The sequence below is a fragment of the Neoarius graeffei genome, chromosome 19 (assembly GCF_027579695.1).
Source record: "Neoarius graeffei isolate fNeoGra1 chromosome 19, fNeoGra1.pri, whole genome shotgun sequence".
In the NCBI taxonomy this organism is placed as follows: Eukaryota; Metazoa; Chordata; class Actinopteri; order Siluriformes; family Ariidae; genus Neoarius; species Neoarius graeffei.
The window spans coordinates 43,362,313-43,388,379 of NC_083587.1; the positions used below are offsets into that span (position 1 = coordinate 43,362,313).

General features: G+C 40.3%; 1 protein-coding gene across 1 annotated transcript in view; it reads left to right on the plus strand.

The window, feature by feature from the left end:
* Positions 1-26,067, plus strand: part of rpgrip1 (RPGR interacting protein 1) — an 82,723-nt gene that overhangs the window by 10,779 nt on the left and 45,877 nt on the right. Inside the window, exons 5-8 of the mRNA XM_060900113.1 lie at positions 11,180-11,285; positions 14,926-15,087; positions 19,971-20,076; positions 20,315-20,338. Of these exons, the coding sequence (XP_060756096.1) occupies positions 11,180-11,285; positions 14,926-15,087; positions 19,971-20,076; positions 20,315-20,338 (398 nt within the window). The remainder of the gene's footprint in view (positions 1-11,179; positions 11,286-14,925; positions 15,088-19,970; positions 20,077-20,314; positions 20,339-26,067) is intronic.

Below are 26,067 nucleotides of genomic sequence, written 5' to 3' on the forward strand. Positions count from 1 at the left end.
GCTGTGGCTTGTTGTCACCGACAACGCAAACAGATACTGGCAAGAGCGTATAGATGAGGCGAGGCGCATAAGGCTTCAGAAATTCTCGTAATTCGCAATTCTTCTTCTTCCGGGTTTACGGTGTTTACAGATCCCAGCGTGCTCACGGGGCGTGTGTGGGCATGTGAGGACACTCCTCCTCACCAATCAGTGCACAGGGGAGTGTCTCCTCACGCCCCGAGCCCCACTCAGCTCGGTTTGGCTCGCTTCAGCCCCACTCCAAAACCGTGCGAGTTTTGGGTGCTAAGCAGGGCTGAAGCGAGCTGAGTCGCGCCTCTCTGAGGTAGTCGAAACGCAAGCCGTGTCGGGCTGAAGTGAGCTGAAGCGAGCTGAAGTGAGCTGAAAAAGGGTAGTGGAAAAGGGCCATATGTGGTTTGGCATTGTCATGTTGGAAAATGAAAGGTCTTCCCTGAAAGAGACGTCGTCTGGATGGGAGCATATGTTGCTCTAGAACCTGGATATACCTTTCAGCATTGATGGTGTCTTTCCAGATGTGTAAGCTGCCCATGCCACATGCACTAATGCAACCCCATACCATCAGAGATGCAGGCTTCTGAACTGAGCGCTGATAACAACTTGGGTCGTCCTTCTCCTCTTTAGTCCGAATGACACGGCGTCCCTGATTTCCATAAAGAACTTCACATTTTGATTCGTCTGACCACAGAACAGTTTTCCACTTTGCCACAGTCCATTTTAAATGAGCCTTGGCCCAGAGAAGACGTCTGCACTTCTGGATCATGTTTAGATACGGCTTCTTCTTTGAACTACAGAGTTTTAGCTGGCAACGATGGATGGCACGGTGAATTGTGTTCACAGATAATGTTCTCTGGAAATATTCCTGAGCCCATTTTGTGATTTTCAATACAGAAGCATGCCTGTATGTGATGCAGTGCCGTCTAAGGGCCCAAAGATCATGGGCACCCAGTATGGTTTTCCGGCCTTGACCCTTACGCACAGAGATTCTTCCAGATTCTCTGAATCTTTTGATGATATTATGCACTGTAGATGATGATATGTTCAAACTCTTTGCAATTTTACACTGTCGAACTCCTTTCTGATATTGCTCCACTATTTGTCGGTGCAGAATTAGGGGGATTGGTGATCCTCTTCCCATCTTTACTTCTGAGAGCCGCTGCCACTCCAAGATGCTCTTTTTATACCCAGTCATGTTAATGACCTATTGCCAATTGACCTAATGAGTTGCAATTTGGTCCTCCAGCTGTTCCTTTTTTGTACCTTTAACTTTTCCAGCCTCTTATTGCCCCTGTCCCAACTTTTTTGAGATGTGTTGCTGTCATGAAATTTCAAATGAGCCAATATTTGGCATGAAATTTCAAAATGTCTCACTTTCGACATTTGATATGTTCTCTATGTTCTATTGTGAATACAGTTTTTGAGATTTGTAAATTATTGCATTCCATTTTTAGTTACAATTTGTTCTTTGTCCCAACTTTTTTGGAATCGGGGTTGTGTATATATATATATATATATATATATATATATATATATATATATATATATATATATATATATATATATAACACACACACAACCCTGATTCCAAAAAAGTTGGGACAAAGTACAAATTGTAAATAAAAACGGAATGCAATGATGTGGAAGTTTCAAAATTCCATATTTTATTCAGAATAGAACATAGATGACATATCAAATGTTTAATATGAGAAAATGTATCATTTAAAGAGAAAAATTATGTGATTTTAAATTTCATGACAATGACACATCTCAAAAAAGTTGGGACAAGGTCATGTTTACCACTGTGAGACATCCCCTTTTCTCTTCACAACAGTCTGTAAACATCTGGGGACTGAGGAGACAAGTTGCTCAAGTTTAGGGATAGGAATGTTAACCCATTCTTGTCTAATGTAGGATTCTAGTTGCTCAACTGTCTTAGGTCTTTTTTGTCGCATCTTCTGTTTTATGATGCACCAAATGTTTTCTATGGGTGAAAGATCTGAACTGCAGGCTGGCCAGTTCAGTACCCGGACCCTTCTTCTACACAGCCATGATGCTGTAATTGATGCAGTATGTGGTTTGGCATTGTCATGTTGGAAAATGCAAGGTCTTCCCTGAAAGAGACGTCATCTGGATGGGAGCATATGTTGCTCTAGAACCTGGATATACCTTTCAGCGTTGATGGTGTCTTACCAGATGTGTAAGCTGCCCATGCCACACGCACTAATGCAACCCCATACCATCAGAGATGCAGGCTTCTGAAGTGAGCGCTGATAACAACTTGGGTCATCCTTCTCCTCTTTAGTCCGAATGATACAGCGTCCCTGATTTCCATAAAGAACTTCAAATTTTGATTCGTCTGACCACAGAACAGTTTTCCACTTTGCCACAGTCCATTTTAAATGAGCCTTGGCCCAGAGAAGACATCTGCGCTTCTGGATCATGTTTAGATACGGCTTCTTCTTTGAACTATAGAGTTTTAGCTGGCAACGGCGGATGACACGGTGAATTGTGTTCACAGATAATGTTCTCTGGACATATTCATGAGCAGAAAATACCTAACACTGCTGTTTATAATCACCTCTACTTATTTTTTTAAACTCTTTTCCTGGTGTTTGGTGAGCTACTGCAATTATCCATCAAACGGTGCACTAAAGACAAAGGTAAATCTGAACAAGGCAATATTGGTCTCTACCTCCTCACCTGCATTTTTTTATTAAGCCTACTGATGCCATCGTTTTTTATCTGTAATGTACCGAAGCCTCTCACTGCAAAAGTGCAATATTTTCACAATATTACTGCTGATCCACTGGGCATTCTAACAGAAAAAACACAACTGAATCTTTTCGGATTTGGTTATGTAACAGTGTTTACATGGATTCTCAAGGATGGCCGGGCTCAGGTCCTTACGCCAGCCTGTAAAATCATCACCAGGCAGAAGACCAGCCCGTCATCAGCCAAAACTCTACTACTGCTACTACTGATACTATCAGGAGATGTCCATTTAAATCCTGGACCTTTTTGCCATTTAGAGGCTGACCAAACAGCGCAAAATATCATCCCGGCTCACTCAGAACCATCAGTCGTGATTACACCCATTAGACCTGTTCTGACTTCTACAAATTCCACGCAACTCACCCTGACTTTGGGGCCGGATGGTGTCTGTCGCGGTGGAGACATGGCAGGTGGATCTGCCCTTGGGGATCGATTGCCCGAGGGGAACATCTGTCGGCGGGGCTCTCTTGTTAAGTCGTGGACGGGGGAACAGGCGAGCCCGGCAGTCATCGTTGGAAACAGTGAGCCAAGGGATCAGATGTCCACTGGTGCTCTTGGAGAGGCCACTGGGTTCTTGTGGCAGTCACGGTCGTGTCCTCCAATCTCAGAGAGGAGTACGGAGCCATGTCATCCAGAGCTCGTGGCTGCTTTGGCTGAAGTGGCGTTTGAACAACTCGGGACTACTGGCACGGTGGTGGGTCGCACAGACCTACATGACATCCCATCGACCATGGAATATTACTCTCATGATGAACCGACTGTAACAACTAACGAATGCCAACAAGGACAGTGTCACGTGAGTGCTTAAAATCATGTAGCCAATTGCACAGTTTTAAAACAGAGAAAGACAAGATTTTTCCAAACTGTGACTCATGCCCAAATTATTTGGAACTCTGACACAAAACCCAATGGAATTTTGGGAGGTCACATAAATATCAGAAGTATATTACCAAAAATGGATCAGATACAGAACTTACTTATGGAGTCTAACCTGGATTTTTTGTGTATATTTGAGACTTGGTTGACTAGTAATATTGCTACCGACCTAATTAACATACCAGGATATTCATGCTACAGGAAAGATTGGCCCAAGGGAAAGGGAGGGGGTGTTTTGATTTATATTAGGGAAGAGTTTAAGATTTCACAGCTCGATTTAAATGTGAACCTGGAGAGTTTAGGATTGAATGTAATTCTCTCCCCAAATATGAAATTCAGTATAGTTGTGCTTTATAATCCTCCATCTTATGATGTGAATTTCTATAATGAATTGAAAAGTCTTTTGTTTATTGTTGATAACTCCTGCAAATGTATGTTGTTTGGGGATTTTAACATTAACTGGACAGATAAAAAGGGAAAAACAAAACTAAAATCAATTATGGAAAAATTTAAATACAAACAGCTGATTGATAGACCTACACGAGTTACTAGAAAGAGTGAAACTCTTATAGATCTGATTTTTACAAATAGGCCAGAGAGAATAATAAAAACATATAATCTTATTACTGGCCTCTCAGATCAAAATATGATACTGATTATAAGAAAGCTAACTAAAAAACGTCTAGTTTATCATAACAAAATAGAAAATCACACTTTAAAAACCAGAATTCCTAAGCCAAAAATGGCTGACTTTGAATGTAATTTGAAGGAAGTCAACTGGGAAAGGGTAACTAAAGAGTCAGATATAGAGCATAGTACAAATACTTTTGCATCTATTCTTCATGACACAATTAGCAAGCATACAAAAACCTGGAAAAGTAAACCTAAGAAAAAGTCTCTTCCATGGTTTAACAGTGACATCCTTCAGCTCACTAAAGAGCGGGAGCTTGCTCTTAAAAAGTCTTTAATTACTAAAATCAATACTGACCATTTTATTTACACTAGTTTAAGGAATAAAGTAGTATCTGAGTTACGGAAAGCAAAGACAAATCATTTTCATAAACTCACTGAAGAAGCCAATGGCCACAGTTCTAAATTGCGGCAACATATAAATAGACTAACCAACTCAAGTAAGCACAACCACCCTAAAATAAACAGCCTTAAAATATGCAATGGATTCACTGATAGTAATGAGTCAATTGCAAATGGTTTTAATGATTTTTTTAATTGAATCTGTGAAAGAATTAGCAAGTTATTTTAAATCTACTGAACTACCTCCTGCTGAGTTTGGTTATGATAACACAAACTCCCTCTCTCTCTCTCATTATCTCTAGCCGCTTTATCCTGTTCTACAGGGTCACAGGCAAGCTGGAGCCTATCCCAGCTGACTACGGGCGAAAGGTGGGGTACACCCTGGACAAGTCGCCAGGTCATCACAGGGCTGACACAGACACAGACAACCATTCACACTCACACCTACAGTCAATTTAGAGTCACCAGTTAACCTAACCTGCATGTCTTTGGACTGTGGGGGAAACCGGAGCACCCGGAGGAAACCCACGCGGACACGGGAAGAACATGCAAACTCCGCACAGAAAGGCCCTCGCCGGCCACGGGGCTCGAACCCGGACCTTCTTGCTGTGAGATGACAGCGCTAACCACTACACCACCGTGCCGCCCACACAAACTCCTTCTATATAAAATAAGTATCCTATGATAAAGTTAAGAAAGTGATTGCAAACCTGAGCAACTCTATGGCGAAGGATAACCATAACTTAAATACTGCATTTATCAAGAAACATCAGAGCTGTCTGTTGGAACCAATTACTTACTTAGTAAATTTGTCAATTCAAACAAATAGGTTCCCAGAGAGCTGGAAAACTGCAATAATTACTCCAGTTTATAAATCAGGAGAAAAGGACTTAGCAAGTAACTACAGGCCTATTGCCACCCTCCCGGTAGTCTCAGGCTACATCCACACGACAACGGCAACGAGATGTTATTTAAAAATATATCGCGTCCAAATGGGCAACGATCAGTAAAATATCAGGTCCATATGGCAACGCAACGCTTGCTGAAAATGATGCAACACACATGCCACACCTGTAGGGGCGCTGTAAGATGGTCCCTTCAGAGACACCAGAACAATAGAAGTAAGGACACATGCGCATAAACTATTATGCGCGAGACTTCATATTAGCCACAAAGTCAGGAAAATCTGTTCATAAAATTACATTATAATGACCAAATACAATGAAAAGTATTTTTCCAGTCTCACCTGTGAAAGGTAATCCCATGTGATCTCGTTTGGACGGCAAACCTGTTGGTACAGTTAAACGCAGCTAATCTTTATTCTCCGCTTTGACCTATCCAATATGCCGGTGAGGATGACGTATGATTCTACGCGGAAGGCGGCGTCTTTAATGGTCCGGAATAAATTGAATGCTACATGTTGATGGATTAATTTGTTGTTTCTCACCTGTGAAAGGTAATCCCATGTGATCTCGTTTGGACGGTAAACCTGTTGGTACAGTTAAACACAGCACATGAATCTTTATTCTCCGCTTTGACCTATCCAATATGGCGGCCAGGATGACGTATGATTCTACGCGGAAGGCGGCGTCTTTAATGGTCCGGAATAAATTGAATGCTACACGTTGGTGGATTAATTTGTTCTTCTACGCCCTTTTTGAGGAATGTATTGTAGGACTTAAACCAACATCTGAAGAGGTGAGATTGCTCCTTTTTTTCCCTATTTTTGCTGGCGGGATTGACTCTGCCCAAAGGGCAGAGTCTCTCTTTCTCTCTCTCTCACTTTGCACCATTACACAATAAATATTCACAGTGAAAATATTTTGTAAGCGCGTTTCATGAACCAAGTTATAGGATTTGTTGACAACTCACATCGAGTTCATTACACTTCTACCCGGCATGAAGCGCTCACAGTCATGTGGTTGTGACGTCATCGTAAACAAATCCGTTCTACTCATCCGGACGACTTCGCAACAGCAACGTTGCCAGATCTTTCCACTCTGGAACCCGTTCTCAAAAAGATTGCATTTTGGGCACCCAAAACGCTGGTGCCGTGTGGACGCCAGGCCTAAACGATAAGCAATTGTATCAGAGTCACCTGAATCCATTGCTGTGTGGACAGGGCCTCAAAAGTACTAGAGAAGATTGTAGCCGAGCAGTTATTGGAGCACTTACATGTAGAGTCTAACCAACTGCTCTATTCACAGCAATTTGGATTTAGACAAAAATACTCCATAGAATCAGCAAATTGTTATCTGCTTGAGAAGATCAAAGCTTCTCTTGATAAAGGAAATGTTGTAGGGGCAGTGTTCTTGGATTTGAAAAAGGTCTTTGACACTGTTAACCACAATGTTTTACTTAATAAATTAAATCGGTTCAAAATGTCGCCTGAAGCTTTGAAGTGGTTTAAATCATACTTAGAGGGGAGACAGCAGTGTGTTAGGGTTAATGGGATGAAGTCAAATATGTATGCAAACAGCATGGGGGTACCACAAGGATCTGTGCTTGGTTCACTGCTGTTCTCAATGTACATCAGTGACTTACCAAGCTGCTGCCCAGGTGTCAACTGCCAGATGTATGCTGATGACACGATTATTTATGTGTCTATTAAAACACCCAGCTTGGCGGGCGAGCATCTGACGCAGGCTCTATCACACATCTCTGAATGGCTTGAGTTATCAAACCTAACTCTTAATGTTAAAAAAAAAAACAGTGTCCATATGCTTTTCCATGTATAACAGGCCTGTTCATGATGTATTTGAAGTTAGGATTAAGGAGGAATTCATTGAAGTGGTAAACGAGGTTAAGTATCTAGTTATTATCCTGGACAAACACTTAAAATTTGATCATCAGGTTAAGTACATTTGTAATAAGGTCAGACCAAACCTGAACTGTTTTCGTTTTGTTAGAAGGAATTTGTCACATCAAGCTGCAAAATTATATATGCATGCAATGATTTTTTCTCACCTATCATATTGTATTACAACATGGTCGCAGGTTTCTGCAACTACTATGAAACCCATAGTTTCAATATACAAGCAAGCCATAAAAATTATGGACCGGAAACCAGTGAAATGGCATCATTGCCGCATATTAAGGAAACACAACTTTTCACTTTTGAAAATTTTATTAATTTTAGTGCTCTTAGATTCCTTTTTAAATGTCTAAATAACCATGTGTCGACACTGTTTTCTGAAGTGGTCATCAGGTGTCAGAGCTCTCATAGAGCGGTCACATGAGCTTCCACCTGTGGTGATTGTCTAGTCTGAAGATGTAAGACTTCTTTCTGCCAGTCTGCTCTCTCTGTAAGGTAGGGTGACCAGACGTCCCGGTTTTACCGGGACAGTCCCGATTTGGGGTTGTGTGTCCCGAGTCCCGACAAAAGTCTGTCGGGACATGGATATGTCCCAGTTTTCGCCACTCGCGACGTTTGCGACTGAGCAGCGTGGGAATCATTAGCAGAGAAATGTCTGACTGCATTTACTATTTTGATGAATTGACAGGAATCGCAAACTTTCCTGGTTACTGCCCCCTGGCCCTGTGGCATGGGTGTTTATTTAGCCACATTATTCCAGACAACAGAACGGGTTGCCATGCAACAATAAAATAAACATTAACTGGCGCGAATGTTCTTTGTCTAGCAGCAGTAATGCCGCAGCAATTATGCCGAAAAGAAAATGTACCTTTTCCAAAGATTTACAGGGCACCTACCCCTTCTTCCGAGAGGTGCAGAACAATGCGCACGAAGCCTACTGCACACACTGTAAGTGCTTTGTTCTTGTACTGAGTTGGGTAGCCTGTGTTGCAAATGTTGTGCGCTCCTTTTTTTATTCACCTTATGTTATCCCGAGATAACGACATAATTAATTCAGGATCTCAAGAAAACAACACAACTAATTCGAGATCTCGAGAAAACAAAATAATTATTCTGTGATCTCGAGAAAACAAAACAATTATTTCATGATCTCAGCTGGATCACTGTATCTCCGTCGGTAGAGAGGAAGCTGGGCCAGTCTTCTACGGAGGTGCCGCGGACTAATTTTGAAATTATCCCTTATTAAATGGCTTAATGCAATCTCTCCCTGTGTCAACCCCTGATCAAAATATTGCCTTATTAGGTGATCGATTATTCCAGACATTCTAATGACCAAAGTTGTGTCTATACAGAATGAGAAATAGCCCCAAAATCAGCATATCACAAGTCTCTTGGCGCACCTGAATGAACCATTTCTCAGCTGTTTACTCGAGATCACGGAATAATTGTTTTGTTTTCTCGAGATCATGGAATAACGGTTTTGTTTTCTCGAGATCTCAAATTAGTTGTGTTGTTTTCTCGAGATCCTGAATTAATTATGTCGTTATCTCGGGATAACAAGGTGAATAAAAAAAAAGGATTATATGAAGGGCCTCTCTCGGCTTCCGTAGTATATATTCTCAAATCATTTGTCTCTTTTTTGTTTCTGTTTAACATACCATTCTGACAGTTTGGCCATATTGCTGTGTTGAACAGCTTGTTGTTGCACCTTCCATTAAAGTGTTCACTTTTGTACACACCTTCTTGCTTTATTCATTCAGTTGTGGGGAATGGTTAGTAAGGTTGATTCTGACCTAGGCTATGTTGAGGTCACATATCTACTTTTTAAGTTCATGCTATAGTGCATACAATTTTAGAGATATAGCCTACATGTGCATATGCATTCTTCTTGGTTTTCTCACAAACAGGTGAAATAAATCAGTTTAAATTTGGCCTATGGACATAGCCTGGCCTATTCTCAGCCATTACAAAATCTGTTGTCTGACCATAATTTAACTGATCTGTATACCACTATGCTACTAGATAACAAAATGCCTGTTTGTTTTATTTCATGTGAGATGTTGATAAATGTGAGCTTCAACAAAATGATAAGAGCACCTCTCTGAGTGTCACGTTTACGTAAAAAAAAAAAAAGGTGTGCGTGCACAAGCATGGTCACGCGCAAAAGTGTCCCGGTTTCAGACTAGGGAAATCTGGTCACCCTACTGTAAGGGGGGCTAAACTTTTGAAAACTCTACCTACTGAGCTCAAACTAGAGACCAATATAAATGTTTTTAACAAAGGACTTAAACAATGGTTAAAATCTACACAACAGTATTCGCATGAATTCTCTTAACAGATTAATTGCTTGATCATATTGCTTTTGTTTTGTAGCTTCTATATGAACCAAATATTGAAAAATGCTTGCATTCTCAGTTTTTTTCTTGATTGTTTTTCCCTTTTCTTATTTTTTATATTTCATTTGTTCTGTCTTTTCAAAGCCTCCTGTGGACTGATGTTGCGAATTAGCACTTGTGCTAAAACACTCAAATAATGCATTTGGTTTGTCCAATGTAATTGCTATGTCCACATCAAATAAACATTTAAATAAATAAATTCCTGAGCCCATTTTGTGATTTCCAATACAGAAGCATGCCTGTATGTGATGCAGTGCCGTCTAAGGGCCCGAGGATCACGGGCACCCAGTATGGTTTTCCGGTCTTGACCCTTACGCACAGAGATTCTTCCAGATTCTCTGAATCTTTTGATGATATTATGCACTGTAGATGATGATATGTTCAAACTCTTTGCAATTTTACACTGTCGAACTCTTTTCTGATATTGCTCCACTATTTGTTGGCACAGAATTAGGGGGATTGGTGATCCTCTTCCCCTCTTTACTTCTGAGAGCTGCTGCCACTCCAAGATGCTCTTTTTATACCCAGTCATGTTAATGACCTATTGCCAATTGATCTAATGAGTTGCAATTTGGTCCTCCAGCTGTTCCTTTTTTGTACCTTTAACTTTTCCAGCCTCTTATTGCCCCTGTCCCAACTTTTTTGAGATGTGTTGCTGTCATGAAATTTCAAATGAGCCAATATTTGGCATGAAATTTCAAAATGTCTCACTTTCGACATTTAATATGTTGTCTATGTTCTATTGTGAATACAATATCAGTTTTTGAGATTTGTAAATTATTGCATTCCGTTTTTATTTACAATTTGTACTTTGTCCCAACTTTTTTGGAATCGGGGTTGTATGTATGTATATATATATATGCCAGGATGGTGGGGTTTTATAACTGTCCGGCAATCTTCAGCCATCTTCGCGTAATCCTTAAATGGGTGTTTGTTAAAGTTATCTTTCAGTGGTAGGCTCTGATAATGGGAGGAGGGGGCAAACTCTAGATGTCCCTGGTCCTGCAATCTGCATAATGCTTAAACAAATGAGGTGGTATTTTTCCTTCTGAATCAGCAATTTGGATCCTTTTGGATGGGGAAACCTGGGTGATGAGTTTTTTTGTGTCTTATTTTTGACTGAAAATGTTAGATGGTCTGTTGATAAATTGAAAATTTCTCCATGGCTTTTCATCATGGTTTGATCCCAAATTGGTCACTTTGGTCACAATTGTTACAGTATACTGTTTTCACCAGTGTACTGTTTATCTGCATCAATTGTCTTGTGTTTTAGGACAAGGTGTACAACGACGGGGAGAAGTCAGACAGACAGCTCAAACAGTCCCAGCTCACTATGCCCTCAGCTCCACTGATGATTACAAAAGACTGACTGAAAAATTGTAAGTTTGTGTGTGTTTCTTTTGATTGATTCGTGGATGAATACAGATGTTACATATTTAAATCCCTGGAACTATATTACTGTACTTTAATTATGAAGAGACTACTACTTACTTCATCCAAAATGCAAAATTTGACACATGTATATGAAAGTGTGGACCAGTGCGTGTGCCAAGCCTTAAATCCACCATCTGTATATTATTATGCCCATTATTCATTAAAGTGTTAACTTGATGTCTCACAGAAAATGTTTTATTAGTGTGACCAGGGATTTCTCAATCATTTCATTATGTAATCATTTTTCTGCAAGGAGGTTCACAGCAATGATACTGTATGTGTGAACTTCACTTTCAAATCATATAGGGCTATATCCAGAGTTGAAAACGTAAGTCAAAAAAGTTACATTAATGTTTACATAAAGTTATGCATATTTAGAGTCCATTTAGACACATGCTTAAATGCAGAAGTTAGTTTTCCGTCTGCCACATTCAACTGAGTGTAGTTCATACTGATGAAGTTGCCAGAGTTTTCTTGAGTAGTGATGTATATAAACTCAAAGAGTTGTCTTTAAACAGTATCTGGTCATTTAGCACAAAAGTTGTTTTCACACAAGTCTTTTAGCACAAATCTAAAGTCATTTACCACAAATAGAAAGTATTTTAGCTCAAATCTAAAGTCTTTTTTGCGCAACTTTCATTTCAAGAAGCCAGAATTACCATCGAATATTAAACTTTCATTTTCTGCTGGTCTGCATTTTATAGATCAGTTGTTGACAAGTTATTCCTGAAACGTGGACAGAAAATCCGATTCTTTGGTGTGTTCAGATAGTTGTAGCTAAATCATAAAAAAACGTGAATTGTGGGAACCTTCATAGATAACTTCACTGTCACTTCTGATCATATCACAACCTCCACTGACCAAGAACAATTTATGCACTTCCCAAAATAATTCATTGGGGAAATTGTCTCTTGCCCTGCTTGGCAACATGTGTTTTGCCGACTAAGATTGAAATCTAATCCTAAAAATTTACTCAAGTTTCTATGAGAAAATGAGAATCATGTTCTCCTTAGTAACCAGCAGTTGCAAGATGTAAACAAAACGTTCTGTGCTAAATTGCTTGGAAGGAGGATTGGTGACTAACATACAGGCTACATCAAACATGGCGATGACCAGATGGCAGAGTGGCACAATACAAATGCTCATACTTGATCGGAATCTCAGCATCCATCTACCCATCCATTATCTGTAACCGCTTATCCTGTGCAGAGTTGTGGGCAAGCTGGAGCCTATCCCAGCTGAGTATGGGCGAGAGGCGGGGTATACCCTGGACAAGTCACAGGGCTGACACATAGAGACAAACAACCATTCACACTCACATTCACACCTACGGTCAATTTCGAGCCACCAATTAGCCTAACTCAATGTGGGATTGAGTTGAAGAGTTTATGGTATAAATTTATATTTAGTAGTAGGTCCTATAGGTTAGGTTTTTTTCGCTTGTGACACAAATGCAGTGTAAAGCAAGCTGGATTTTAACAGGGCACAGGAACTTCGTGCATCTACACAACATACTGTGTTCCTGGACTGCACTGTTGACTACATGCGGGACTACATAACAGTTACATAAAAGGGTGTGGCATCATCCTTTTATGTAACTGTTAGAACCGGAAAAGGTTGCAGTTTTATAAGCAACTTAGTTTTGGAGGTGAACCCTAATAAATTCCTAGCTGTTGCACGCTCACTGTGCACAATGCATATGGCACAATGCGCCACCCGCTCCTGCTGGTTCCAGCACTGAAAGTGAAAGTGCCTAATTACTGTCATTATTTAGCCTTGTATAAAACTGCTATCAGTTAACAGGATAAAAGACTAAAGACAACTAATAAATTCAAGCAACAGGCTAAACACAAGCTTGACGTTTACTGTGTGATGAGCTCTTCAGGATGGCTCTTCCAACTTTTGTTTCCAGATCGTAGGAACTGCTCCACGTACCAAACATTGCTCAAATCCTTCTATGTGAATCTGCCTCACAAATGTACCTTTTTCAAAACGTATGGAGCAGACACCAAACCATCCTGCTGGCTTGAAGTTACCTCTCTTTGTCCATACAAATCGAACCCATTCATTTCGTAAGTGTCCTGCCGACTTTGGGGTATAATGGATGAAAATTCCTTTCTTTTTTTTATTGGCTGTACTTAAACAGCCTTGAATGACACACCTCTTAGGAAGAATGCTTTGGTTTTAGTTTTGTTGTGGAATAAACAAACAAACAAACAAACAAACATTAAAAACGTGCTCCACTTTGCAAAGCAGACAAAGCCAGAAATGCAGCGAACTTTCAAGCATTGCGCATATGATGTCACTTTCTTTGAATTAACAGTAACTTACCAGGAACGCATTCGTGTAATGGCAGACTCAAAGAGCCAAACTTTACCAACTAAATAGAACATCTTCCTGGTCTCGTATTAAAATACAATTTAGACAGTAAACTATTTAAAATGTCTATTTTTCTAAAGTATAATTTCCAGGGGTGATGTAATTTTCATAAGACTAGCACTACTTAAGATTTGTGCGAAAAGACTTTTGTGCTAAATGACTGTAAACCCTTTAAACAAGTAAAAAGAATCAGGGATAGAAAACAGACTGAAAAAGGAAATAATTTAATTTTTTATATGACAATTTCAGAGACATTTTGAAAGTAAAAAATAAAAATATATGAAAGACAAGATGATGAGCATTGAAACAAACATCTAATGCTATAAACAGAATAAAAATAAGCAGTTTAAACTGGACAGTATATTCCAGATATAAAAGTGCATTAATCCATGCCAATATGATTTGAAGTTGATCAAGTCAAGGTTTACATTAATTAATCTTCATATTCCCTTCAGACATAATGTGTACAATTGTACACATGAAGTTCCATAGCATTTTTCCTCATGTCCAAAGGGGTTATGCATAAATTTACACACACTCAGGAGGAAGAATACGATACAAAGGTTTTTTTTTTTCCAGATTTATGTGATTTCATGAATACCAAATTTCATGTATTAATGCTCATACTAACAATTTATGCATAAATCTGTTCATATCCAGCTTGATAAAGGAGTCCCAATGTGTTTAATTTCAGTATTAAATACTCACTCTGTTGCATATAAAGTACCAATCAAAAGTTTGGACATGCCTACTCATTCATAGGTTTTTCTGTATTTTGACTATAGTAATCCATATTATGATGAGTGTCATTCAGCTAAGTAAAGGGAAAAGACAGCACATCATTACTTTAAGATATGAAGTGTCTTTTGATTAATTAAAATAAAGAAGAGCCATTGAATTAGAAGGTGTGTTTAAAATTTTATGGTTACTGTAAGTCAACGCCAACCTATAGAGTCAAATCAGAAATCAAAAACTGTCCTCTAACGCTTGGCCATTATACTTATGAGCCACAAATGTGCAATTATGTGACTGTATAATATTACATAAAAGAACAATTCTCATACCTATTAATTGGTGGAGTCAATCCAAGAAATGTAATTGATACCCTTACATCATACAGTAGATACCCATGAATACATTTGAGAGTGAAGTGATTGACTTTATATTTTTCCCCACTGCTTTTTTTCTTCTATGGGCTTACCACAGCCATACTCTGCTCTTCTTCATTAGTTGTATAGAACCACAGCCAGTGAGGAAAATGGAACTTGAGTTGGCTATTCAATCCCTCAGAGAAACCTTGAACTTAAAGGAGAAAGAACTAGAATATCCTAAGAAAGAAGTGCACAAACAGCAAATTGATGGACTCCGGTAATGAAAAGGATTTTGGTTGTCTTAAACTAAAATTAATGGAAATAATGAGTAAATAATACATCATGTTAATCACTGTATGGTCTAAAGTTTGTGGATGCCTGACCATCACACCCATACAATGGTGCTTGAAAGTTTGTGAACCCTTTAGAATTTTCTATATTTCTGCATAAATATGACCTAAAACATCAGATTTTCACACAAGTCCTAAAAGTAAAGAGAACCCAGTTAAACAAATGAGACAAAAATATTATACTTGGCCATTTATTTATTGAGGAAAATGAGCCAATATTACATATCTGTGAGTGGCAAAAGTATGTGAACCTCTAGGATTAGCAGTTAATTTGAAGGTGAAATTAGAGTCAGGTGCTTTCAATCAATGGGATGACAATTAGGTGTGAGTGGGCACCCTGTTTTATTTAAAGAACAGGGATCTATCAAAATCTGATCTTCACAACAAGTTTGTGGAAGTGTATCATGGCACAAACAAAGGAGATTTCTGAGGATCTCAGAAAAAGCGTTGTTGATGCTCATCAGGCTGGAAAAGGTTACAAAACCATCTCTAAAGAGTTTGGACTCCACCAACCTACAGTCAGACAGATTGTGTACAAATGGAGGAAATTCAAGACCATTGTTACCCTCTCCAGGAGTGGTCGACCAACAAAGATCACTCCAAGAGCAAGGCATGTAATAGTCAGCGAGGTCACAAAGGACCCCAGGGTAGCTTCTAAGCAACTGAAGGCCTCTCTCACATTGGCTAATGTTAACATTCATGAGTCCACCATCAGGAGAACACTGAACAACAATAGTGTGCATGGCAGGGTTGCAAGGAGAAAGCCACTGATCTCCAAAAAGAACATTGCTGCTCATCTGCAGTTTGCTAAAGATCACATGGACAAGCCAGAAGGCTATTGGAAAAATGTTTTGTGGACGGATGAGACCAAAACAGAACTTTTTGGTTTAAATGATAAGCATTATGTTTGGAGAAAGGAAAACACTGCATTCCAGCATAAGAACCTTATCCAGTCTGTGAAACATGGTGGTGGTAGTATCATGGTTTGGGCCTGTTTTGCTGCATCTGGGCCAGGACAGCTTGCCATCATTGATGGAACAATTAATTCTGAATTATACCAGCGAATTCTAAAGGAAAATGTCAGGACATCTGTCCATGAAATGAGTCTCAAGAGAAGGTGGGTCATGCAACAAGACAACGACCCTAAGCACACAAGTCATTCTACCAAAGAATGGTTAAAGAAGAATAAAGTTAATGTTTTGGAATGGCCAAGTCAAAATCCTGACCTTAATCCAATTGAAATGTTGTGGAAGGACCTGAAGCGAGCAGTTCATGTGAGGAAACCCACCAACATCCCAGAGTTGAAGTTGTTCTGTACAGAGGAATGGGCTAAAATTCCTCCAAGCCGGTGTGCAGGACTGATCAACAGTTACCGGAAACGTTTAGTTGCAGTTATTGCTGCACAAGGGGGTCACACCAGATACTGAAAGCAAAGGTTCACATACTTTTGCCACTCACAGATATGTAATATTGGATAATTTTCCTCAATAAATAAATGACCAAGTATAATATTTTTGTCTCACTTGTTTAACTGGGTTCTCTTTATCTACTTTTAGGACTTGTGTGAAAATCTGATGTTTAAGGTCATATTTATGCAGAAATATAGAAAATTCTGAAGGGTTCACAAACTTTCAAGCACCACTGTATGTGCCCTGAACGTCCCACTCCCCTTACTGTTATAGTAACCTCTTCTGGCAAAGGCTTTCCAATAGATTTTGGAGCAATGCTGTGATTATTTGCCCATCCAGCATTAGTACCTGCATTACTGCCTGGGGCACATTCATCATTTCAATTCATCCCACAGATGTTCAGTGAGGTTGAGTTCAGGGTTCTTTACAAGCAAATCCATTTCTTAAAGTCCAAACAACATCTTAATGGGGCTTGCTTTGTGCATATGGACATTCTCATACTGGAACAGGGATGGGCTCCTAAGTTCCAGTGAAGGGATATTACAACCCTGATTCCAAAAAAGCTGGGACAAAGTACAAATTGTAAATAAAAACGGAATGCAATGATGTGGAAGTTTCAAAATTCCATATTTTATTCAGAATAGAACATAGATGATATATCAAATGTTCAAACTGAGAAAATGTATCATTTAAAGAGAAAAATTAGGTGATTTTAAATTTCATGACAACAACACATCTCAAAAAAGTTGGGACAAGGCCATGTTTACCACTGTGAGACATCCCCTTTTCTCTTTACAACAGTCTGTAAACGTCTGGGGACTGAGGAGACAAGTTGCTCAAGTGTAGGGATAGGAATGTTAACCCATTCTTGTCTAATGTAGGATTCTAGTTGCTCAACTGTCTTAGGTCTTTTTTGTCGTATCTTCCGTTTTATGATGCGCCAAATGTTTTCTATGGGTGAAAGATCTGGACTGCAGGCTGGCCAGTTCAGTACCCGGACCCTTCTTCTACGCAGCCATGATGCTGTAATTGATGCAGTATGTGGTTTGGCATTGTCATGTTGGAAAATGCAAGGTCTTCCCTGAAAGAGACGTCGTCTGGATGGGAGCATATGTTGCTCTAGAACCTGGATATACCTTTCAGCATTGATGGTGTCTTTCCAGATGTGTAAACTGCCCATGCCACACGCACTAATGAAACCCCATACCATCAGAGATGCAGGCTTCTGAACTGAGCGCTGATAACAACTTGGGTCGTCCTTCTCCTCTTTAGTCCGAATGACACGGCGTCCCTGATTTCCATAAAGAACTTCAAATTTTGATTCGTCTGACCACAGAACAGTTTTCCACTTTGCCACAGTCCATTTTAAATGAGCCTTGGCCCAGAGAAGACGTCTGCGCTTCTGGATCATGTTTCGATACGGCTTCTTCTTTGAACTATAGTGTTTTAGCTGGCAACGGCAGATGGCACGGTGAATTGTGTTCACAGATAATGTTCTCTGAAAATATTCCTGAGCCCATTTTATGATTTCCAATACAGAAGCATGCCTGTATGTGATGCAGTGCCGTCTAAGGGCCCGAAGATCACAGGCACCCAGTATGGTTTTCCGGCCTTGACCCTTACGCACAGAGATTCTTCCAGATCCTCTGAATCTTTTGATGATATTATGCACTGTAAATGATGATGTGCTCAAACTCTTTGCAATTTTACACTGTGAAACTCCTTTCTGATATTGCTCCACTATTTGTCAGTGCAGAATTAGGGGGATTGGTGATCCTCTTCCCATCTTTACTTCTGAGAGCCGCTGCCACTCCAAGATGCTCTTTTTATACCCAGTCATGTTAATGACCTATTGCCAATTGACCTAATGAGTTGCAATTTGGTCCTCCAGCTGTTCCTTTTTTTGTACTTTTAACTTTTCCAGCGTCTTATTGCCCCTGTCCCAACTTTTTTGAGATGTGTTGCTGTCATGAAATTTTAAATGAGCCAATATTTAGCATGAAATTTCAAAATGTCTCACTTTCAACATTTGATATGTTGTCTATATTCTACTGTGAATACAATATCAGTTTTTGAGATTTGTAAATTATTGCATTCCATTTTTATTTACAATTTGTACTTTGTCCCAACTTTTTTGGAATCGGGGTTGTATAATGCTACAGCATACAAAGACATTCTATACTATTCTGTGCTTCCACATTTGTGGCAACAGTTTGGGGAAGGCCCACATATGAATGTGATAATCAGGCATCCATACTCACTACGTTTACATGCACATAGAGAGAATCGAATTTCTGCCGTTGCTCGACTGAAATCGAAGTTCAAAATGCCATGTATACACCTTAATTCGGCTGAAATTGAACCGAACTTGATTTCTCGGAATCGAGCTACACGACCTAGTTTATGCGATTTCTGCCGAGCTACTTTGTGCATGTATACCCTATCGAGCTACTTGTCGAGCTACTTCCGGAAGTGACGATGGACCACAAGCGGGAAACACAACAGCCTCGGTCGGCATGACAACGAATCATGACAACGGCATGAATCTTTTCTTTTTGTGGCATTGTTTGCACTGTAAAAATTTAGCTCACTTACTGTATCACCAAATACATCTGTACAGCTGTTGCATAGCTGTGAATTGTGTACATAAACAAGTCATTGTATTTGTGTGTATATTATATATATATATATATATATATATATATATATATATATATATAATGTCCAACATCTGAAGAATGTCAATAAAAACAAAACATTTGAACTTTTTGTGTTTATTAAGACACAAGTTAAATTGTAAGCAAAAAAAAAATATTTTTTTTTAAGCAAAAAATGGACTTTAGAAAAATATTATTGTGCAAAATAAGTTGTCTTACAAAACAGTGGTCTGCGCCGGACAGTTTGTAGCCATAGTCTGTTAGAGCAAGCCTAACAACTTGAACACGGAACTGCTAGTGTTGCCAGATTGGGGATTTTAAGTGCATTTTAGCGGATTTGAACTTGTTTTGGGCTGGAATATGTCAGCAGTATCTGGCAACACTATAGCTCTTCTTCATGACGACCACCGGAAGTGTACCAACACGATGGGGCGTGTAGCGCCACGTGTGGCTCGGGTGCACAATAGCCCGATTTCACTTGTGCATGTAGGATTGGATTTCTCTGGCACCCCTGCTGGGACCCTTTGCTCGATTACCGACAGCAGCTCGATTTGGACGTGCATGTAAACGTACTGACTGTTTTAGCATACATGTAGTGCATTTTACAAATTGGTGAAATTATTTTACCTTTTGAATTGAAGAAGCATTAAAAAGGCACATCAAAATACAAAATGATTGCACATGCACACTTCTGCATGATTACATGCAAATATCAGTAACTAATTTTCAATCTATTGAGTGCAGACTGACCATAAAAGATAATGTTGGTGTGATCAGACTGCAGAAACAGCTCTCTCATGAAAGGACTGCTCTTTTGGTCATTAAGGACAAATTTACGGTTCTAAAACAGGTGAGCTTTAAAAAAAGGGGGGGGGGGTGGAATTCTGTATCTATTAATCTCTTCATTCTCTTCTCGTTAGAGCGTATTTTGAGGTATTTAGAGCCTGTTATAATATGAAAAAAAGTTTATGAAAATGAACAAATAGTAACAGATAAACAGATGGTAACATGACTTAACATTAGACCACCAAGTGTCAAATTTTCTACCTATCTACCTTTTTTCATTTCCATTACACTGTCCTGATGAGGCTTATGAGGCCCAGCTGGAAGAGGTGAGTTTTAAGAAGTTCCTTCATATATCCATCCATCCATCTATTCTCCGTAACCGCCTATCCTGTGCAGGGTCGCAGGTAAGCTGAAGCCCATCTTAGCTGACTATGGGTGAGAGGCGGGGTATACACTGGACAAGTTGCCAGGTCATCGCAGGGCTGACGCATAAAGACAAACTACCATTCACACTCACATTCAGACCTACGGTTAATTTAGAGCCACCAATTAGCTTAATCTACATGTCTTTGGACTGTGGGGGAAACCGGAGCACTCGGAGAAAACCCACACAGATACAGGGAGAACATGCAAACTCCACACAAAAAGGCCCCTGTATACAGTGCCTTGCAAAAGTATTCCCCCCCCCTTGGCGTTTGTCCTGTTTTGTTGCATTATAAGCTGCATTATAAATAAATAACTTTTGGAGGGTTAGCACCATTTGATTTACACAACATGCCTACCACTTTAAAGGTGCACATTGTTGTTTTTTATTGTGACTCAAACAATAATTAAGATGAAAAAACAGAAATCTGGAGTGTGCATAGGTATTCATCCCCCCCCCCCCCCCAAAAAAAAAAAAAAGTCAACACTTTATAGAGCCACCTTTTGCTACAATTACAGCTGCAAGTCTCTTGGGGTATGTCTCATTTAGCTTCGCACATCTAGACACTGGGATTTTTGCCCTTTTCCTCAAGGCAAAACTGCTCCAACTCCTTCAAGTTAGAATTTCCCATGATGGCCAAAAAGTTCAATTTTTGTCTCATTTGACCAGAGAATGCTCTTCCATGTGTTGGGGACTCTGCCACATGCTGTTGGGCAAAGTCCAAACGTGCTTTCTTCAGCAATGACTTTTTTCTGGCCACTCTTCCATCAAGCCATACTCTGTGAGGCGTACAGCTTAAAGTGGTCCTATGGACAGATATTCCCATATCCACTGTGGACCTTTGCAGCTCCTTCAGTGTTATCTTTGGTGTCTTTGTTGCATCTCTGATTAATGCCCTCTTTGCCCCATCTGTGAGTTTTGGTGGGCAGCCTTCTCTTGTCAGGTTTGTAGTGGTGCCATGTTCTTCCCATTTTGCTATAATGGATTTAAAATGGCACTCCCTGGGATATTCAAAGTGTGGGATATTTTTTAGAACCCAATCCTGATCTATACTTCTCCACAAATTTGTCTCTGGCCTGTTTGGAGTGCTCCTTGGTTCTCATGTTGCTTGCTTAGTAGTGTTGCAGAGTCAGGGTCCTTCCAGAATAGGTTGATTTATACAGACATCATATGACAATTTGATTGTGCACAGGTGGACCTTAGTCAAATAATTATGTGAGTTATTGAATTGGTTGGATCAGCTCTTATTTAGGGATTTCATTCGAAAGGGGGTGAATACCTATGCACACTCCAGATTTCTGTTTTTTCATCTTAATTATTATTTGTGTCACAATCAAAAACAACGTGCACCTTTAAAGTGCATATCCTGGACCAATTTCGTTTTTTTTTTTATATGAAAGTATGTCCCTTTACACACTCATCCAGAAGGGTAATTTTGCACAAGGCCATCTGTCTACAGCAGAAAAAAATAAAATAAAACATGTCTGGAAAAATCCCAATGAAGTCTGGAGCCAGATTCGTGACGTTACCTGCGGAAGTGCCGGCAGGCTGAGAGAGCTTGCACGGTTTCAGTGCACAGCCTGTGTAGACCAAGTGCTCCCATTTCTCTCTCATTGTCCAGTCTTTTGGAAAACGATGAGTACTAATCCCATCAAGATTGGTGTTGCTACACCTTCCTACGATACATCTGTTAACCATTTTAATAATTACGTGATAATGTTGAAGAAATTTGCAGAAAACCACCACGTTGTTTTCTCATAAAAATAAAAAAACAGCGCTGACGTAGGATTCAGAAGGAGGCGTCCCACACACGACTTCACGAAAATCAATGTTTGCTGGGAAATCCAAATGCCAAGTTTTTTCAGAGGCAGACCAATTCGCCTCAAATGGCTTGATTTCAACTGAGTTTTTCTGGTATTGCGCAAGGTAAAAAATTGCACAAAATGCAAAATGTGACAGATATTTGGCCAAAGTTTGATATAAAATAGGAGAATTACATTGATCTTGCTCCTGAATTTACCCGTGATATGCACTTTAAAGTGGTAGACATGTTGTGTAAATCAAATGGTGCTAACCCTCCAAAAATCCATTTTAATTCCAGCTTGTAATGTGACAAAACAGGACAAACACCAAGGGGGATGAATAATTTTGCAAGACACTGTGTGTGTGTGTGTGTGTGTGTGTGTGTGTGTGTAAAAATAAAAACACACAAGCCCACTTACAAAAAAGTTGGGACACTGTAAAAAGAATGTGAAGATTTGCAAATTATTACATTACATGGCATTTAGCAGATGCTTTTATCCAGAGCGATGTACAATGAGTGCAAACGTCAGGTACATAAAGTGCTGAACTTCTAGACAAGAAAGTTCTAGTGCCAACTGAACAAGTGACAGCAATACCAAGTGTAATATGCTGTTGAAATACCAATGTTCAACCAGCCAAGGAAACAAATCACTCATATAAAGTACAGTATAACTAAATAGAGAACTCAAAACAGCTAACCCTAGGCTAGACCATACACAGCCTGGGTTGGTCAAGACTGAAACACAGTTACACAGTGGGCAGGGAAGAAGGGAAGAGGTTCAGCCTGCAAAGATGAGTCTTCAGTCTGCGCTTGAAAGTGGTCAGGGAGTTGGCAGTTCTGACCTCAATGGGAAGGTCATTCCACCAACGGAGAACCAGGACAGACAGTAGTCTGGAGCAGGCTGGGCAGGAGCAGAGAGGAGGAGGGGCCAGGCAACAAATAATAGCGGAGCGTAAGGATCTGGCTGGCATGTAGGAGTGGATCAGACTCTGAAGGTATGCTGGCCCTAAACCTTTGAGAGCCTGGTAAGTTAGTACCAATGTCTTAAATTTGATATGAGCTGCGATAGTTAGCCAGTGCAGGTCAGCAAGCAGAGGGGTGACATGGGAAGAAAGAGGGAGGTTGTAGACCAGGCGAGCTGCAGCGTTCTGGATAAGCTACAAAGGTCTGATGGCAGAAGCTGGAAGGCCAGCAAGGAAAGAGTTGCAGTAGTCCAAGCGGGAGAGGATCAGCGCTTGGACCAGGAGCTGAGTAGAGTAGGTGGTCAGAAAAGGGCGGATCCTTCGGATGTTGTAGAAGAGGAATCTACATATCTGGTTCACTGCAGCGATGTTCGCTGAGGAAGAGAGTTTGTCATCAAAATATGACCCCTAGGTTCTCCGTGCTGGGTGAAGGAGACCTAGAGATTTCCCCCATGGAGCTGACAATCTCCAGGGGTGGAGAGGATGGAGCAGGAATATAGATTGCCTCTGTCTTGCTTGGATTGAGCTTCATGTGATGGTTATCCATCCAGCTCTGGATGTCACGCAGGCAAGTAGAGATGCGACCGGAGATCTGTGTGTCAGAAGGAGGAAAAAAGAGAGAAACAGTTGGGTGTCATCAGCATAGCCATGGTAGGATAGACCATGAGCAGAGATAATAGTCCACAAGCATAACTACGTCATCACTTGTTTACCATAATGCATTGTGGGGGATAGCCGGGGTTGGTAGTTGAGCGATATGATGGATGTCAGATTAATTTTATGTGAGAGCAATGTGAGAGGAGCAATTTTGCCATGCTCGGTCATGGAAGACAATGAAATTGGTGATTTAAAGAGGTTGATAACATGTCATGGGTTTACAGCAGGAAAATCGGAATCCAAATCAAGCTTGGTGAGAAGAGTCTAGACCAAGTCTACCACACTGTACAACAACATCAAATCTCAGAATGTCTTATTTCTGAGGATGTATATTGGATCACGAAGCAATCTCAGACTTAAGTCTATTTTTTTTCTTTTAATCTTCAATTATTCCTTATCATTTTCTCAGAAGCTTTGTTCTAATGAAATCTTAGCCTTGTACTTAACCTTGACAATGAAAGTTACAAATGCAATAAGGGAATCTATTATGAAAAATCAACCGTTGACTTAAGTCTAAGATTGTTTCGTGATCCCGGGCCCAGATAAACAGCATCAAAACATTTATAAAATGAGTGATTAGTTAAATAAAACTTGATATCAAGAAACATTAGGAAAAAAATAATAATAAAAACTTTGGAAACCCACTGATCTGCCATGTCATGTTCAGTATAAATGCATTTTCTTCAATAAATGGCACTAGTGAGGTACACTGAACATTATACATACCTGAAAGAGAACCCTTTGTGGTTTGGGAGTTTTATTGGTCCAACAGGCTTGTTCAGCTGCCGAGTGCTTCGCCACGTTGAAAGGCAAAGGCTGAAGAATGCTTCCTTGTTTTACAGGCTTTGGAATATCACTAGTTTCAGACAATGAACAGTGTCGATTGTTATAATCTTCTATAACCGAAGGCCATTCCACAGACCATGGAAATATTGCTGGGTCACAGTTTAAGTATGTCTTTTTCCCACCAGGGAAATGTAAGCTACAAACACTTGTCCATTTTGATTCAGTTCAAAGGTTTTCGTTGTGGATTAAACTTATCCATTTCTTTCTTCTCAACTGGCAGCTGATAAAAGCTCAAATTAGGTGTTCTCTTTGTTGTGGAGACAGTAAGGCACATGGCAATTCACTTTAGGCATGGTTAAAACTGGTTAGACAGAACAATGCAGTTTTTAACAAAAGTGAAAGTAAACAATACATCGGAGCTGACTCCGGATATCACCCATAATGCATTGCAGTAAACAAGCGATGATGTAGTTATGGGTTAAGTCTATTGGGCCAAAAGACTGGGTGTAGAAGGAGAAGAGAAGCGGACCAAGGACTGAACCTTGAGGGACACCGGTGGTAAGTGGGTATGGTGCTGATACAGTACCAGACCAGGTAACCTGGAAGGAGTGACCAGAGAGGTAGGACTTGAATCAGTCTAGAGCTGTCCCACAGATCCCTAGAGCTGATAAGGATGACAGGAGGATGGAGTGTCAAATCCAACAGTGTCAAATACAGCAGAGAGATCAAGGAGGATCAGGACTGAGGAGAGGGAGGCAGCACATGCTGCATGAAGTGCCTCACTGACTGAGAGAAGCACAGTCTCGGTTGAGTGTCCAGCTTGGAAGCCGGATTGGTGAGGATTCAGGAGGTTGTTCCATGAAAGAAAATAAGACAGTTGGTTAGCAACAGCACATTCAAGCATCTTTGACAGGAAGGGGAGAAGGGAAATGGGGCAGTAGTTCTGGTTGACAGAGGGGTCTAAGGTGAGTTTTTTTCAGCAGAGGGGTGATGGGGGCCTGTTTGGAGCTGGGGGGAAAGTATCTGAAGGACAAAGTTGATGAGGGAGGTGATAAATGGGAGGATGTCAGGAGTGATGGTCTGGAGGAGAGATGAGGGGATAGGGTCAAGGGCACAGGTGGTCAGATGGTGAGAAAACAGGAGCTGGGAGACATCTGAAATGGAAAGAGGGGGAAAGCAGAGAGCAAGGGGGAAGAGACGGGGAGGGTTGGGGGGTGGGGGTGAGGCACGCATGGTGAAGGAACTGTGGATGGCCATGATTTTCTCCTCAAAAAAGACCACAAAGTCCTCTGCAGTGATGGAGGACTGAGGTGCAGGTGGTGGAGAGTTGAGGAAACAGAAAACAGCTGACAAGGGTTGGAGATTGAGATGTGAATTTTGGAGTGATAAAACTTCATCTTGTCTGATTTGAGTGAGGCTGAG